The sequence below is a fragment of the Eriocheir sinensis genome, chromosome 47, assembly GCF_024679095.1.
Source record: "Eriocheir sinensis breed Jianghai 21 chromosome 47, ASM2467909v1, whole genome shotgun sequence".
NCBI lineage: Eukaryota > Metazoa > Arthropoda > Malacostraca > Decapoda > Varunidae > Eriocheir > Eriocheir sinensis.
The window spans coordinates 8,833,900-8,852,965 of NC_066555.1; the positions used below are offsets into that span (position 1 = coordinate 8,833,900).

A 19,066-nucleotide genomic window follows, 5' to 3' on the forward strand; every position below is an offset into this window, starting at 1 on the left:
TAAATTAAGCATTTATTTGGATTTTGGACCCCGCGTTATTTCAAAAACGCGTAAACCAAACTCGCGTAAACCGAGAGTTACCTGTATTGAGTCCAACATCCACGTCGTTGATGTAAATAATGAAGAGCACTGGGCCAAGAACTGAGCCCTGAGAGACCCCACTAGTGACCGGCGCCCACTCTGAGTTAAATCCATCAATCACCACTCTTTGTTGTCTGTTGCTCAACCAATTCGCGATCCATTGGTTTACTTGACCGTCAATACCTATTTGCTTTAATTTATAAAGTAATTTATGATGTGGTACTTTATCAAACGCTTTCTGGAAATCAAGATAAACCACGTCCAATGATTTGGTTACGTCATAAACTGAGAAGAGGTCGTTATAAAAGGTCAATAGGTTTGATAGGCAGGATCTTTTGTTACAGAAGCCATGTTGTGAATCCCCAATTAATGAATGGCTTTCGAGGTAACTCACAATTTTGTCTCTAATTATGCTCTCAAGTAGCTTACCTACAATTGAAGTTAGACTAATGGGTCAGTAGTTACCTGGTATTTTTTTGTCTCCTTTCTTAAAAATCGATGTCACGTTAGCCTTTTTCCAATCCGAAGGGACGATGCCTTGTCGCAAGGACATATTGAATACGGTTGTGATGGAGGAGACTATTTCGCTCTTTGTTTCTTTAAGCAGTATAGGATATACTTTATTGGGTCCAGGACTTTTATTTGTTTTAAGTGAATGGAGAGCTTTCAGGACTTCATCGGTTGTTATTTCAAAATTAGGCAATGCGTGCTCGAGATTTACATTAGTACTGGTGTTGGTGGTAGCGGGAGGAAGACTGTTAGTATTAAACACCGAGGAAAAGTAATTGTTTAAGAGGTTTGCAATGTGTTGGCTGTCAGTCACTAGTGCACCGTCGCTGCTTGTTAAAGGTCCAATACCACTTTTGATCGCCTTTCTGTTGTTTATGTAACTAAAGAAAGATTTCGGATTATTTTTACAGTTGGCTGCAATATTTTCTTCGTATCTACGCTTTGCCTGACCTACTAGTCTTTTTACTCGTCGCCTGGCATCATTATAAAGTCTAATGTTTTCGGGCGTGCTTTGTTCTTTCTTTAATCTATAAAACAATTTCCTCTCCTTGACTGATTGTTTGATTTCGCTATTAAACCAAGGTGGGCTTTTATTAGTGTTAATTCGCTTCTCGCACAACGGTACGAATGTGTTCTGCTATGTGAGTAAGTGATTTTTAAAGCTTAGCCAGGCTTCTTCTACATTGCCGTCATCTGATAGTTGTATTTCTGTTAGTTTTTGTCGGATTTCTATGAAGTTGGCTCTTTTGAAATTGGGCACCTTTACTTTATTTTCAGTCACTGATGTTTGAGCTCTAATGTTGACGCGCACTAATTTATGATCGCAAGAACCGAGGTGTTCTCCTACCATGACAGTACTGCCTAGGTTATCTTGGGTCATTATAACAAGGTCGAGTATGTTATCTTGTCGAGTTGGTTCAGAAACCATTTGGCTTAGATAATTTTCTTCTAGAAATTTGATCATTCTATGTGACTCGCCTTTTAAGAGAGAGAGAGAGAGAGAGAGAGAGAGAGAGTTGTTAACACGTTAACCGAGTTTGAACTTTCCACCGCCTCCTCCCTGTCGCGTTTGATTCAACTCGGCGCAGCCTCAATACCACACGAGCCCCCAACTCGAGAGGAGGTGTGTAGCTTCACTCTGGTTATGAGCCCCTCTCGTGAAAGGTGAGATAGAGAGGATGTAAACAAGGAGAAAGGAGAAGGGTGTGGGGAGGTAGGGTCAGAAAGGAGTCAGGTCAGGGCTTTGATCAGGACATGACCTGACTCAGGTCAGGTCATGTCCATACCTGTCACACACACAGGTGAAATGAGAAGGATGTAGGAAGGATGGGGCAAAAAGGAAAATCAATCAGGGCTTTGGTCAAAACATACGTTGTGGCCTATTGCGCCGGTGGGCTTGTTCCCGGTGGGGCCTGATGGTTTGTCCAGCCCGTTTTGGCACAGGCGAGTGTTTATAGTGGCGCCATCTTGTGTTGGCTCATGCTGCCCCCTGGAACTTAGCTTTGAGCATCTCTTTGGAGAAATTGTCTAGAGCCCGGGTTGATGGGTGGTCTTCAAGGCAGCATGTGGGTAGTCTTAGGCCACTCGGCGGTGACTGAAAAACCTCAGGTATGCGGCGGCCAGGATTCGAACCCGCGTCCCTCCTGGAGCTCCTGAACACGGGGCTGTCAAGCTGACCACTCAGCCACCGCTGGAGCTCACTAGTTGGTGCTTGAGTCCTACCTCAGCCCCACGTACTTTGTAAGTTTTTTTATTGTTAGTAAAAGTGAACTGCCTCATGGCAGAATCTATCGACTTGCTCAATCCACGAACTTTGTGGGCGTCCCTTTGGTTTTTCTCAAAACCAAAAATCTTTAATTTCAAATGAGTTGATCTCAAAAACTTATTAACCAATTTTCAATGTTTTTTTTTTCAATAGAGAAAAGAAAGGAGAAAAAATTGGAGCCAGATTATTGCTGATTAGTGAGAAAAAAAAGCCTAAAATCTAATTTTGGTCCTATCTGCAAACTTTGGCTCAGAAATGTAGTACAGTAAAGTCACGAATCTCGATCAATCTCATCTCGATATTTTGCATCTCGATTGCACCATCAAGAACCCACGATTCACATATCTCGATCAAATTACACGAATCTCGATCGCTGATTTTTTCGATTGCTCTTCCACCTTTTGAAAAAGAAGAGATGGAAGAAAAGAAAGAAGTCTTATATAACATGTGGAAAATAAGAATTAGCAAATTGAAAAGCCTAAACCCATAATAAACACTGCCATACACACACAAGCCCTAATAAAAATACCGTTTAGGTGGCACCGATACAAAGGCTATGCCACCGACACATCATCAGCAGCAGCAGCCACCAGTCAGCTGTTTAAACCCAGCATGTGGTCAAGGTTGTTTACATAGTACTTGGCTGCCTGGATCCCATTCACCATGTTTCCCGCAGCCAATTGAAAGGCCCAGGGGGTGGGTAAGAGCAAGAATGGGAGTCAAGGACCACAACAAGGTGTGAAAAAACCCGGAAGTGAGAAACGCGATTATCGTAAGGGCAAGTTAACATAGTTGAAATAGGTTAGTTGGCAAGGCTTTGGTCTCAACTTCACATCTCGATATTTCGAATCTCGATCAGTATTTTCGGTCCCAATTATGATCGAGATTCGAGATTCTACTGTACAATACTTTATCAAACTACTGTGTCAAGCAAAATGATGGAAGTTCATTTTCTTCATAGATCAGCTCATTTAAAAACACAGTAAAAAAGACAAAATGCCTTATAACTAAAAAAACACTGACTTTGGAGAAACAACACTTCAATAAAAAATAAGGTATGTTCTGATCTCTATTACATGTCAAAATTTCAACTTGATTTGTGAAGAAATAACCGAGATCTCAATTTTTCGCTAATTGGGGACCTTGAGTGATTTTTTCATAAACTCCAGCAGTCTAGATGGTTTACTTTATAGTTTATGCCTTCCATTTTTCAGGCACAATTTTTCTAATTATTTTCTGTCTTCAAAACTTTAAATTACTGGAATTTTCAAACCAGTGCATTTCAGATCAACAAAAGTTTCCTGTAGTTCTTATCTTTCCTATGGTTACACTTGCTAAGAAAAAGACTGAACCTACCTTCAAATAAATATTTCAAACATATTCCACAGTGCTTACCTCCTCCCAGAAACTCTTTGGCATTTTCCTCAAGGGAAGGTAACGCCAACACCCGTGCTGAAATATCTGTCCACAGACCAACAGCCACCACTGATGCCATCTCTTCCTCCCACAGTGGAGATACATCAAGACAAGCAACTTCATGTTCTACTGTAGTTTGCCTGGTAAATAAACTCTGATTAAACTTCTCAGTAACAAAAGGATGAAAATTGACTTGAGGTGACCTTAAAGCTAATAGTATTAATAAAGTTTCTTATTAAGTAGCCTACATGGTGAAAATCTGGAATAAAAAGATGCTTCATACAATGTTATGATAAAATTCCTAAATAAGATAAATGCATTGGAAAATGTAACTGCAGAGCAGTATGTGAATCATTAACATTTCTATAAAAAGTTTTGTCAAACAAAATCACTTCATTGTGAGTAAGCTGCACGCCTCCTGAGCATAAAAGTGCATGTGGTGGCAATGCTTAATATTCTGCTCCCACAAAGTTCAATTATATTCCCATTTGGAAACCAACTTTAGAGATACTTAACAAATATAAAGAAAGCATTGAATTTTGTTCCCTATCGTTGCATACACTGGTACAATTATGACAGGAAATGTTGTCACAGCTCTCAGAATTCATTTATATCTGACACTATCTGGCAACAACACAAATCAGAGGCATTCATTACATTTTTTTACACTCCTTTTAAAATCCTAATGTCTTTTTTATTCTATTCAAATGAGTGACATTCATGAAGTTTTATCTTCAAATGAAACAAAGTTTTAGAAACAAAAAATATTCAAGGTGAAATCTGCTAACACTTTGTGAATCAAAATTCTATTTTACAGGATCAGTTTATCAATTACAATCCTTGGAAGGCACATTCTATGTATATTTTACTTTATTTTGAATAATACCAAAGCATTTACCTACCAAAACAACATTTACCTATCAAAACATTGATCATGCAAGTATTTAGCAGGCCATAAACTCAGTGACTTTCTAGTGTTATAGACTACTGCAAAACTGCAGTACAGTAAACCCTCCAATAATTGGAATAATTAGGGTCAGACTTCATCTGGAAATCCAAATTACCCAAAGTTAAAAAACTTGTTCGTACACGAGCAAAGCTGTCCCAGAACTTATCAACAATTCTTATTAATTCTTACATAAAAGATTAAGACACCACAGGGAGCTGGAGTGAAGCACACCTTATTACAGTCTTGTGCAATGGGGCGGCAGTCTTAGTTGTGATACACAAAGCAGAGCATTCTGGGTGCCATGCATGTTAGTACTTGCAGGTGAATGAGTTGCAGCCAGTGCACAAAAATCAAAATCATTGTTGAATTTGAAAACTACTGAACTAATGACTGTGTGTGTCAATGCAATCAAGAAACTTAGTCAACAAATAAACAAGTTTACACATATATTTTACACCCAAAATGCATCTCCTAACTATAAGTATGTATATACTTACCAGACGCTATTTAACCTATTAGACACAACATCGTGCAACATTACCAGTAGTAAAGTAGTGGACGTGGGATTGCAGTTGTAATATCAATGGCAACTTTGCCAAAATGGTGATGTTAGCCAAACACCCAAACCAAGACCACACACAAGCCCTGAGAGGAGGGGGGGATAACAAAGGAAATGTTGTAGTTAATGAATGCAGCCAGTGTCACCTCTACTACAGTTGGACAAAGGGCAGCCCGATATACAGCTGACTTGTTAGCCATATAACTCACAGATGGGGAGGTGAGTCCAACATAACATTGGATCAGTTAAACACACGGTGTTGCACAAACAGCTCCCTCATAATATTCTCTCAGCTGCTGTGACATGTGACCCTTTACTGGAAAAAGCAATCATAGCTGAACAAAACATTCGTAAAAGGTAAGAAGATGCAGCAGAGATGACACTGACCAGACTCATTAACTACGACATGCTTTCTGTTTACGAACACTACCCCCCAACCTGTACATCCCCCCAGGCAGCGACTCGGTGGGGCTTGGTCTCGGTTATGGTTTGGGCATTTGACAAATGCCGCCATCTTGGCAATACTTGTTACAGAGTAATAATGGTGCGTAATGTTGTGTGGCTAATGGCTCAAATGAACCTAGGGCAGGCATACTCTGGTGGTGGTGGAAGTACACCGCGAGTGTTTTAAATCTTACGCTGGACAAATATTGGTAATTTTTCAATGATTATTCTGAGATTTTTCTTTAATCTTTGGCTGGTCAGATTTTTGCAAGAAACTTGGTGATTACAGATACCTGGGGGCAAATAGCTGGGGTTTTACTGTAGTGGTTAGCATGCTTACCTAAAATTTCACTGACCTGGATTTGAATTGCAACCTTGGCAGTCAAAGCACAGTTAATCAAGCTGCTAGTACTCCTTTCTTGGTAAACTAATAAATGAGTACCAGGGAAAAGCTGGAGGGGTAAACTGTGGCAACTCAGATGTCACATTTGCCCTATGTCCTGGGATAATGGATTCTCACCCAGCACAGACTTAACACTTTCCCATCACCATCAGGCTGTCTGTGACAACCACACTTTTCTCATGACCAGCACGGGCAGGAATTTTAACAAGTTGAATAGAAACATTTTATTTTCAACGCTCATAGCAACGCTCATTATAGAAAGGTCAATTTAGATGTCATTTTAAAGTTTAGTAATTGGGCTATTTTTTGCAATGTCCAAAAGTGAAAAATCTACAAAGTATAATGCCAAAAATGCGAGTTAAATTTAACTGATAAGCAAAATTTTTACACATTACTCAAAACAAAATCTACACCCTAAAAAATATTCAGTACTGCAAATTTCCAATAAATAATAAGCAAAATGAAAGGAAATATAAATATTTCCTTGGAAAGGTCACGCATGCTTGATTCCTCGTGACAGAAACAAAAGCCGCTAAATTCTTTGTTGTCCCACAGCAAGCCCCGCCTTTGCTCCGCCCCTATGTGGACAAGCTACAAGTATCAAGCTGTGCTCTCGGTCTATCATCCAACATTTGATGACTTGAGATATATTTTATTTCTAACCCTCTCATGCACCATGATACTAATCACATCAAAGTGTAATTATCTGCAACTCATCTTTTGAAATGAGAAGCGTCAAAACTTTTAAAAATTTGTCAAAAAAAAGTTTGAATCACATCAAAATTTGGTGAAGCAAAGATCCAAGCTAGGCCTACTAAATAAACTAATTGTCAACTCTCTCACATGGGTGGATTTGAAGTGATAATAGGAATAAATATATATTTATAATACATTTTCCAATATGTGATTCAGTTTTTCCTCCATTTTCTCAAAACTATTGGTCATGTAAAATTCTGATGGCAGAGTTAGAAAGCTCATAAACATCTGCTATTATTGGTACATGCAACATCAAAAGTCGACTCACAAACTTTCGAGCTACAAGATGTTGAACGTACTTTTTTTCTTTATACAATGTTTATTCAGAGTCAGCAAATATATATATATATTTCTTTCGTTTCTTTCTTTTATAATGCAGAATCTAATAAATGCAAGCCAAATGATGTAAAAAACAAGAAATAAATTAAATTAGTAAGTAAAATATTGAAAAAAAAAAATTGTGCTGTGCTGTCAGGTGTGATCCCCCACCTTGGGAGCCCTGCCCCAGCAATGGAAACAAAAACAGAACTCTTAAAAACTTGCGCGTGAGAGGCTTAATAAGTAAGAAAAGTTTATTGGATGACAATGAAAGTCGGCATCCTGGCATCTGCACCAAAAAATCCCATGACGACAAAAATCATCATCACAGCCGGAAAGGGTTAATCTCTTCTGTCTAGGATTCTGCTTACTTTCGTCGTACAATATACAGGTTACTCACACATGGGAGTTTTGTATTTTGAACGTACTGAAACATCAACATTTCTATAAAAAAAAATTCATTCATAAGAATATTACTACATTGAAAGGTAGGTTATGAAGCATCTAGTAGTGTCATGTAGTAGGGTTATGAGGAATTGCTTTTTGACTCAGCTGCTTCAGCCCAATGGCTCAACCATATAAAAAGGTTTAAGTTCTTCCAGTTGGTTCTTCCTCTTGGTACAGTCTCTTCCTTGTCAAGACATGTAGAGTGCCTACTCATAGCACCCATGGTATCAATCCTGCATTTCTTTCATTGATATAGTAGCACATGTAAACCATATCCTTTACAAAATATTGAATCCTCAAACAATCAAAAATCAAATTGGTTTCGAATAAAACTGTTTCTGGCGATAATGAGCATTTTTTTTTTTACATAAAAATGCCTGAAAATTTAGCCCATAAGAATGCTGTAGCCTTTGCTATATGTGAATTTTTTTTTATTTTTTTTTTTTTTTTTTTTTTTTTTCTTCTTTTTCAAGGGTCTTATTTTTCTGAATAATCCATTAAATATTATAGACTTTTATTTTCCCTATTGTATTCCATCTTCATCTTCATGCATATTGTCTTATAATGGGAATACAGGCGTACAGGCTAATCTTATACAAAAAATACAAAAATGGAGGATAGGAGGATCGCCATTTGTTGTTGTTATTTTTGTCGGGTGCCATTATTTAAGATTGTATGACTAAGGAGCAGTACAAGCTACATAAAAAATCATATTGGAAAAAAATATCCATGTGCTCATTATTAATTATTAATATTAGTGAGAATAATGGGGTAAATATGATATCAGAAACTGTACATCATGAGTCTTGTACGAGGAGTTATTTCGCGCAACACCAGCCCGGCCGCCATTTGCATTGTTTACAAACCACACAACCACACCCACACAACAAACAGCTGCATGCCGCGTGTCACCAGAACCGTGTGAATTGTGTCTTGCCTAGTTGTCTGTCATAACCTACGAGTGATGGTGAGAATAATATGCTTATTCACCTCATTCAGTGGAGAGAGAGAGAGAGAGAGAGAGAGAGAGAGAGAGAGAGAGAGAGAGAGAGAGAGAGAATATCCATATCACCGAGATATCCACTCAGTCTCAGCCTCACTCGTGTGAGGAAGAGATGAGGGACACCATGAGCGGCTGGCAAGTATTATTACCGGTACCGAGCAGTCTGGTGCCGGTACCGTACCGTATAGCTGGTACCGTTAGTACCGGTACTGGTACCGGTACCTGCCCACCCCTATTGTTGAGTAGCGTGGCAGCGTGGGTACTGTATTGTTGTTCAAGTGGCGCGCGGGAAGAACTGAGCTCAGCTGTGTGGCCGCGGCGTCGTGTGAGTCCAGTTGCATGAGACATCTGGTGGCCACTCCATAAAATATCGCGTATAAGTGAAAAAAAAACCATGTACATTAAACATTTATTTGGATTTTGGACCCCGCGTTATTTCAAAAATGCGTAAACCAAACTCGCATAAATCAAGAGTTACCTGAATAGTAAAACCTCACCATTTGCGCACTCACCATTTATGCCCTCGCCATTTGCACGGCCTTGATTTGCGACCGTTGTCCCACCATTTGCACAGGTGGTCTTGCCATTTGCGTACCTCGCCCCCCACCACTGACTAAGGGTCGGTTCCCCCAAGTGCCGTCTCCCGCGTAAATTTAAATTTCTACATAGTATTGGTAAACATGTCCATGGTGGTGATGAAGTTGGTGGTGGTGTTGAAGGTGGTGGTGGTGACGGAGGTGATGGTGGTGATAAATGTGGTGGTAGTGGAGATGAAGGTGGTGGGGGTTATGAATGTGGTGGTGGTGGTGATGAAGGTGGTGGTGGTGGTGATGAAGGTGATGGTGGTGGTGATCAAGGTTGTGGTGGTGATGAAAGAAGTGTTGGTGGTGAAGGTGGTGGTGGTGATGAAGGTGATGGTGGTGGTGATAATAGTGGTAGTGATGATAAGACGGTGGTGGTGATCAAGGTTGTGGTGATGAAGGTGGCGATGGTGGTGATGCAGGTGGTGATCAAGGTTGTGGTGATGAAGGTGGCGATGGTGGTGATGCAGGTGGTGGTGATAGTGGTAGTGGTGATGAAAGTGAAGGTGGTGACGAAGGTGGTGGTCCATGGTGATGAAGTCACCACCCTCTCCACTACCACCACCACAACTTTCATCACTACCCCACATTCATCACCACCACAACTTTCATCACTACCCCACATTCATCACAACCACTTCTTCCATCACCACCTCACCTTCATCATCACCACCACCACCATCACCATCAACACCACCTTCATCACCACTGCCAACCTTGAAACCAGCTAGCGAGCTACAGCTGTCTACCACCCACGCGCCCTCTGCCGCCACTGAAGAACACTGCCAACGTACACAACATGTCATTTCCTGCCACCACCCGATCGCCTCTCCTGGTCTAGTGGTGTCTGCGATTATTCAATGTTTTCTGCCTCACCTTTGCACCACCTTGCTTTAGCCCCACAGTTCCCACTAGTATGGTGATGTATGTAAGGATGAAGGTGTGCAGGGTGGCACCAGGGTATGCCACTAGGTACGAGCACTCTGGTTTGCCCCCCAAAATAAAAATAAATAAATCAAAAAAGTTAAGAAAGTCTGCAGATACCCCAATCTACCAGGACAAACACACTAATGTGAAAACATCAGGAGTAAGAAATAAATACTTACGCTTCAAGTTTTAAGGTACCAGGGTGAATAAGGATATAGTATATGTGCTGCCCAGCTGCAGCAACCACTTGATTCATATTAGCTGCCACAACTGAAATGTTTCGCCCCTCAGGAGGCCGCCATTCACACACTAGCTGCCCATTGTTCTCATTAACAAGTCGACACGAAGTGCCAGTCACCTGTAAAAATTTTACAACTACTTAGAAATTTAAAGAGAGATAATAAGGAGAAGGCAAAAAAATGAATATGTACTGCTGAAACCAATGTAACTAAAAACATGTACATATGGATTATAAACATATTGAAGCAAACATTTTTTCCTTCTCCACATATGTATAAAGACTGAAGGCTAAAACACTGAAAAATTATCACTACACATATGCATTTCATTTTCTTCATAAAATATCACAAAAACTAACAAGGATATAACTTTACCTGAAGAAGCTGGTCATATCTGACATTAGCAGAGAGAAATGTTTGTTGGTCTGACACAAAACCAGCTATTTCTGTTTCTTCAACTTCTTCACCACTCAGTGTCAAAACTCTGAAAAATAAAAGACAATTGATCTTTGATCTAGTTTTGACTAATTATTCATCAAAGCAGATATTTCATGAGTATCCTTGTTATTGAAAAAGATAAAATTATTTTGTAGCGTGAGTATTTCTGTAATGTAATTTTAAAAAATCATGTCAATTCTTTCCCACAGGAGCAAAGTGAAGAAAAGAAAAATGGCACATGTGCACACATATGATTATGTATCCACACACAAAAATCCATGTACATACGCACCTATACATACACACATAGAGGTGGGTAGCACACGTGGAAGGTGTAGCAGATAGAAGAAGCATTGAGTATAAGGAGCCTGCAGAGTATATTGAATGCTTTGTGGTAAGAATTTGCCAAAGTATAAGGTAAGCAAGCTGTACTGGAAGATGAATTTTGTGAATTGAAGGCATTGAATGTAGTGCTGTGTCTGAAATTAATCTTATTTCTGAAATTAAACTTATTAGTTAGAAAACAAGGAACTGGAAGAGGAAAACGAAAGACTGAAAGAAACTTTAGAGCAAAGTAGGAAAGGGCTAAACTACAGGAAGTTAATAAAGGATAAAACAAATAAAAGGGTTTGAAATTTTCAGAAAGAGCAACAAGTGGATTTCAGTGAAGTCCTCCAACTGCAGAAGCAACAATTTGAGGAAAAATTGAAAGAGAAAAAATAAGTTGTAAAGGCAATCAAGGACAACAACTCTGGTTAGTCGAACAAAGAAAGATGTCATAGACTTCACAACTAGTTGGAAATCGCTCCCTTCTCTAATCGCCCCCTGCTTCCTTCCCAAGAGAGATTAGAAGTGTATATGAACTTCTTAATCTAGAGAAATGAATCAGAACAATTAGAGAAAAATGAACTATACCTGGTAAAGAACATAATGTAAAGGCAGCATTGGATGAAAGTGAGGATACTGAGAAAGTTCTTTCTCAGATTGGCTAAGTATGAAGATAGAGTAGTGAAGCCAATTAGTCATATTTACATAACAAGTGGAAGTATATTAAGATATAAACAGAATGTGGAAGATTGCAAGATATGAAGGCTTCAAAAATATATGTACAGTATATCCTTATCTTACAGTTTATTGTAATGTGAAATTTGTCTAACGCAGTATGAATTCACGGAAGAGAATTCTAACTCTACCGCAAAAAAATTTTGCAAAGCGGATTTTTTAACCAGGTTGGCCGTGCACGGCTAACTTTTGTATGAAATCTTCGGTAATGCGACGTCATCAGGCTGAACGTGAACGGCAATCACACCTGAAGTCTCACTCACTCGGCCACTAACTAATTAGGACCCCCACTCCTCCTCGCCTCAGGCCGTTCCCCGCACTGCTCCCCGCACCCCTCCCTCCCACCCCACTCTTCATTCCAATCCATTCCTCTGTGTCTGTAGCCTGCAAAAGTTGTTGATAACAGCGGCACTGGTAAAAACATTTTGATCCTGCAAATTACCTCTTGGTCCAACAGTTGTAGGAGTGTGGTGGTGTTTGGGGGGAGAAATTCCACCTTAACCCTATCCAACCGTGACGCAGACGTCGGCATCACAGTATGGAAAGGGTCAAGAGGAAATGGAAGAGGATTAATCCTCTTCTAAACCTCTCAATCCTCCTCTAAATTCCTCTTATTGTTCCATTTCCTCTTAAGAGGTTTAAAAGAGGATTAAGAGGAAATGGAAGAGGATTAAGAGGTTTAGAAGAGGACTAACGGTGATGCCGTCGGACGCCCGTCGGACACCATCGTCGGCGTCGCCGGAGTGAAGGGGTTAACCCACTTGTACCTCCCAATGGGTAACCAAGGGTGTGACTGTGCATTGTCTAGCAGCAGCCCTTGGGACTTGTGAGTGTCCTGGACCAAGACCAAGGAAGAGGTGTTTGGAGGCTTGTTAGATGAAACAGTACAATTTGCTCATGTGTGGTACTGGTCCCCAGAAGAGCCACTAACAATAACAAGCAAAACCACAGAAACTGACCAGAAATGAACAAGAAAATAGACGAGGGGGAAAAAAGGTATCGAGGTGAAGGCAAGCCAGATGTGTAAACACCAGGCCTAAACGGAGACAGGCAGCCCGCAACACATGAGGGGAAAAGATAAACAAAGGAAAAAGAGAAAACATAATGATCAGTTCATAAACATATACCAGCGGGCCCCCCAAAAGTAGGGTGAAAGCACACATGGTCAATAGGTGTGGCTAGAAAAGGGTGTGGCAAGCAATACCTATTCTCATAGGCTGAAAAATTAAATGGGTGACAACAAATGTTAAAAACAAATGACAGCAGAAAAGTGAAAGTGGAAGTGTTTTCAGAGATTGTCAGGAATATCAAGGAAGTTAATAACATAGGTAGTCACTGCCAGAAAGAGTATAGCCAATGAGGATCAATAAGAAATACAGGTGATTGGTTATGAGGAAAACTAGGCATGACAAGTGTTATCAGCCCAGTTCCAAAGCATAGAGATGAGTTGGGAAGAACTAGTGACTGTACCAGAACTCAGCCAGCTGCCTCAGCAAGCAGAAACAGAACTCAACCAGCTAGCAACGGCTGTGTTGATCACCTTAACCGTGAGTAGAAATGCAAGATTTTAGAGCAAAGTTGCGGCTCTGTGTAAATTATCAGACTCGAGAGTGCAGGAATTGCATGTTAGGATTACCTGTGTAGTGATTACTTTGTTTTGGTGTTTAAGAAGTGAGATGGAGAGCCACCACTTGTAATATGACTTGTGCTGTGTGAGTTTTGTAGGGTACAGGTGACAATTTTGATTACGTATCTTTGTTACATTAATTTGAATGTGACGTCGTTGTCATATGTCTTGACCACTGGTAACATGCCATAATTATTGTCCTTTGCTAATGAGATATATTATGTTGAGTGGAGCGTCATTTTGCGCAGTGGTAGTATCGTAACCAATGAGGTTAGAGGTGCCACTGGGTAAAGCTAAATCGGATTGTTGGCAACTAGTAGCACCTCGCTGGACTACCACAGACACATCTGTGGTAGCCAAGCCCTGCCCCGCCTTCACAAGGTGACCTCGTTATTACACTACATTTTTTCCCTCTAGCAGTGTTTCATGATAAAGTAATTTTATTTTTTAGTGTGGTGGAACTAAAGGGGAGGGCGGGTACCTTCGGCACTTTGTTTTTATGGGACGGTTCTTTTTTCATCTTTTTATCCTTTTTTATCTTTTTTATCATTTATTGATGGTATTTCCTAACGATCTGGTGCCCTGTGTCCCTCTGAGAATGAGCACTGCACTAGCCCTGCCAGCTGCCAGTGGCACCTCCGGGGGTGGATGAAAAGTGGCTACAGGCAGAGGGGGGGTTTCCATCTGTCCCAGGGAAGGGGAGGAGGATGAGGAGGGAGGAGCTCTTTAGGGTAGCATACATAAATGTGAATAGGATGAATGAGAAACGGAAGAGAAGGGAAATAATTAACGAATTCCAGAAAGGAAAGATTGATGTGCTAGGTGTGAGTGAGATGCATATGAAAGGTAGAGGTGTGTGGGGGTGTGGGAGTGAGGGTGGGGAGGGGCTGTGGGAGGGTGTGGAGGGGGTAGTAGTGTAGGCAGGGATCGAGGGGGGAAGGGGAAGACAGGGGTGTGTGTTGTTGGCCTCCCCACGAGTGTGGGTAGGAGTGGATGGGCATGGGTGGTGTGGTTGGGAAGTGGGGTGTGGATGGAGTGAATGAGAATGGACAATACCTTGTGGATGTTTGTGCTGAGAGGGTCTGTTCTTGGCAAACACCTTCCAGCACAAACTAATTCACAGGTATATGTGGGCAAGGGCTGACATGAGGAGTGTAATAGATTATACAGCTGTGGATACGAGGTTGTGACAGGATGTAGTGCATGCAAAGGTTGTGAGAGGAATGTATGGTGGATCTGATCACTTCACAGTAGTAGCCAAGATTAGGATGAAGGAGAAATGGGAATTCAGAGGGAAAAGGAAGAAAGAAAAGGGAAGGAATGAAATTGCATGACAGTGGCCACAGGGAGATGTATAGGAGGAAAGTGGAGGAAATACTTGGAAGAGCAAGAGCACAGACAGAACACAGTGAAGGAGTAAAGGAGGTTTATGAGATTTTTAAAAGTTCAGTGGTCAGGGAAACTGAGGAAGTAGTCGAGTAAGGTCGTGTGGAAAACGAAAGAAAGGTAGTGCATAGTGGACGGATGAGTTAAAAGAGGCAGTTGAGGAGAAAAGAAGGAACTACAGTACCCTCTCGAGTTTTGCGCTCGCTTCATTCTGAAGGCATAGCGCTAAACTCGAGGATTGCAAAACTCTAGGTATTGAAAACACCGAAAAAGCGCTTATCCGTTCCGACCCGTGGAGATTTTTTTATTTTATTTTTTTTTTTTTTTTTCATGTGGGCTACGGCGCTGGCAGACTATCCATCTGGGGCTGATGGTCGGCTCTGAGCCCTTCATGGTGCAGGCAACTGTTTTAGTGGAGCCATTATTATTGGCTCATGCTGCCCTCCCTTGTTATCTCAAAATACATACCTTGGAAAAAGGAAGGAAACAGGAAGAGAGAACAGGTCGTTATAAAGCCACAGATGAAGCCTTACGAGCTCTGACAGCACGCTTGTGATTCGCTGGGAGTCCAATGACGTCATCGCCGGCGCTCGCCTGATCAGCAGCCTCTCTGCCTTGGGGCAGTGTCACACTGGCCGTTTTCCTCTAGCCATTGTGGCTACTGGCAACACCCGTGCGCCCATCCGGGAGCGAGTTGTCGGTTGTCCGTAACCTGGTGTCACACTGGGCCCTTTTCTTCCCACCACGTTGGCGGCAGCTTGGGCAACCGGCAAATCCAACTTTTCCAGGTGTGCGTCACACACAGCCAAGGTCGGTTGCCCGTATCCACATCCACAACACAAACAAAGCACTTCCACTTGCCCTGTATCAACATGGCGTCGTCTGCTAAAGTAAGGGCTCTCGCGGCTTGTGCTGCCATTACCCAAGTTATGAACTTGTTGCTGCAGTCAAATGGAAGGAAGAAGTAGTTGTGGGTGCGGCGTGTCTGTGGTTCCTCCGTGCCAGTTCTCATTGTCAATATTGCGCGTGAGCAGCCAACCCACCCATCTAGACTCCGACCACATAACACGTGGATCAAGTAACAACAAAGACACACACACATGCACGCACACATCAGACTCATCATGAACCATGGCAGATGTTTCTCACAAACAAAAATGGCTTTGTCATTTCCTAGAGTGAGTTAGAACTTATTTGGTGAGTGGTTCATACAAACCAAACATATTTAATGGCAAGAAGAGAGCAGTTAAAGAGACCTGCTGCTCTCTTCTTGCTGCCAGTTTTTGGGTTTGGTGACTCACCAAACAAACCCAACACCTTTCAAAAAAATGGTGAAGTCGCTTGCTTGTCAGAAACATCTGTTCTAAACATCTGCTAATCTGGTATGTGCGTGCTGTGGTGGTGTGTGTTTGTGAGTCAAGATGGGTGGTTGGCTGTGCACTGCAGGGTGAAAATGAGAACTGGCATGGAGGAACCACAGGCATGCCACACCCCACACTGTTTTTTCCCTTTAATTTAACTGCAGCACTCCATTTAACTGCAGGAACAAGTCCATGACAGTATGTTATTTTTTAGCAGACTTTATATGTTGACAGGGAGGTTAACAAAATTTACGCTATGTTTACGCGCACGGATAACCCCAGGCAAATCACCATGACACCGTGTGATGTATGTGTGTTGGATGGTTGCTGGCTAGTTGCTGCTGGCGCCAACGCTGAGCCTGTGGTGAGCCGCTGAGAACGATAACCCAGCTGACCTCCTGATCGGGCGCTCTCTCTTGGGCGCTGCCCGTAGCTCCGCAGTTGGACAAAAAACAGACCACAAACGGACAAAGGCAGCGCCGCTTTAAGGCAGTGAGGCAGTGAAACCATCGACCTCGGCGACAGCCAAGCGTGATTCCATCAGGTCAGTAATCAGTAAGGTCGCAGCCAGCCAATCAGTCCACCCAGCCGCTTCCTTCAAACGCTTCTCTCTCTCTCTCTCTCTCTTCCTCTCTCTCTCTCTCTCTCTCTCTCTCTCTCTTCTTTTGCCACACTTTAAAGGTAACTAGAGGAAAAATATGGTGTGATACTACCTTTGTGTAAAGTAGATGAATAAATGAGATGTTAAGATGAGAAAGTCTGAAAGTAAGATAAGAACTAAAATGAAAAACTCGTGGATCGCAAAATTTGCGAAACAGGAACAACCGCAAAACTAAAAAAAATGCTCTAAAAGAAAAGAAAGAAAGAGAGAGAGGAGATGAGAAAGGAGAGAGAGGAGAGAGGAAGAATTGGAGAGAAGGAGAGAAAAGATGGGAGAGAGGAGGATGAGGAAGGAGAGGAAAAAATAGCTAAAAAGGAGAGAATTAAAAAAATTTTTTTAGAAAAGAAGTTAAAAAAGAAATGGGGAAAAAAGAATGACATTTGTAAAGAAAAGAGAAGAGAAGTGGGGAGAGGAAAGGGAAATGAGGAGAGAGGAGAAAGGGAAGCAGCACTTGAATGGAGGAGAAGGGAGGGTAGTGAGGGGAGGAGAAAAAACTGGCATAGGTAAGAGGATCAACAAAGGAGGGGAAAGGAGGAGGGAAGAGATCAGAGGAGGGAGAGAGAGGAGAGAGGAGAAGAAGAAAAAGCAATGAGAGGAGAGCAGATGAGATGGCAGGAAAAAGCCAGAAAAGAGCGGCAGAGAGGAAGAAATGGGAGAAGGGAAAGGGAACCAAGAGGTGCCAGAGGATTGGAGAAAGGCTGGGGTTGTTGCAGGAGGTTGGAGAAAGGCTTGGAGCAGGAAAATAGCTAGAGGCTTACAAAGGTGCAAGGAATATAAGTGAAGAAGGAAAAATGGTAGGAAAAAGGGCATGGAGGAAGGTAGGGGAAAAATTAAAAAAGGAGGATGTTAAAAACAAGGAAAAAAGGGTAAGGGAGGGAGGGAAATATTAGCAGATAAAATAGGGGCACTAAAGTGTAAAGGAAAGGGTGGGATCCAAATGTTAAAGGGGAAATAAAGGTGGAGGAGAAATGGCACTCAAAAAAAGGGAAGGTTGTGTGGAAAATGTTAAAGATTCAAAAAGTTAAGGGAAAAGTGTGGGGGTGAGAAAGGGGGGGGTTTTAGGGAAAAATGTATAAAGAAAAATATAAGGGAACTGTTGTTTTGTTTGTGGAATGTTAAAAGGAAAAGGAGTGTATGCACAAGGTGGGAAGGAGGGAGGAGAGTGATGGAGGATATTGGGCAAAGGAAGAAGGGGAGTGGGAAGTGGAAGAGACAGGTGGGAGGCAAGTGCTGTGGGGGTGTGAGTGGTGTGTTGTGTTTGGTGTTGGGGTGTGTACAACAGAGGTGGGATGATGTCAGAAAGGAGGTGTTTTAGGTGGGACAGGGTGGATGGTTTTTGTGGAGTTGAGAGTGAGAGTGGGAGGGGGAAGCTAGGCTGGAAATACGGAGTTGGTGGTTGTTGGTCTAAGGCTGAAAGGATGAGTCGATGATAGCTATGATTGTGGGTTTAGAGGCAATGAGGATAATGATTATGTTTGGATATGGTGTGTAAGAGGAGATGCATATATTAATTTTATGTATTTTATGTGCAATATTTAATTATTATTGCTTTATGTTATTAATACAAGATGAATTTATTTTTGTTATATAGAATATTGTTATATTCAATATTATGTATTTGAAATTTGATGTTATAATTATGTGCACGTTTAATTTTTGACTGTTTTGGCCCATGGAGTCTTGTTTTTTATGTAAGCACTGAAAATTATGTATTCAGTGAGTTTCTAAATGTGTTATATTCAATAGTATATATGGCTCATATATGTTAATGGTGATCCTGGATATGGCGCGGGGCACTGTTTTGGCCCAGCTGTAGTGAAGTGGTTAATTTCATCTGAATGGCTTTAGATTAATAATTCCCAAATATACAATACAGTAAACCCTCGGTATAGTGAATTAATTGCGGATGAACTTAGTTTGTTAATGCCGAAAGTCTGTTATAAGTGGCAAAATTTAAAAAAAAATAATAATAATACCGACGAACCTAATAAACGTAGGTATACAGTTTTTTTTATTGTGTACGATGAGAGCACGTTGTCTGTATAGCTGCACAGCACACTTGGTGACAGACTGTGAGGCACTGAGTCTGCCAGGTTGGCAGTGGGGCCCTGCGGGGGAACTGTAGCCCCAATT

The 19,066-nt window shown here is 41.5% G+C and overlaps 1 protein-coding gene across 1 annotated transcript in view; it reads right to left on the reverse strand.

Annotated features, from left to right (window-relative positions):
- The window catches only part of LOC126981367 (DNA damage-binding protein 1-like), a 130,798-nt gene that overhangs the window by 41,298 nt on the left and 70,434 nt on the right, over nucleotides 1-19,066 (reverse strand). Inside the window, exons 10-12 of the mRNA XM_050832389.1 lie at nucleotides 10,774-10,882; nucleotides 10,339-10,517; nucleotides 3,752-3,912 (exon numbers count right to left, since the gene is read on the reverse strand). Of these exons, the coding sequence (XP_050688346.1) occupies nucleotides 3,752-3,912; nucleotides 10,339-10,517; nucleotides 10,774-10,882 (449 nt within the window). The remainder of the gene's footprint in view (nucleotides 1-3,751; nucleotides 3,913-10,338; nucleotides 10,518-10,773; nucleotides 10,883-19,066) is intronic.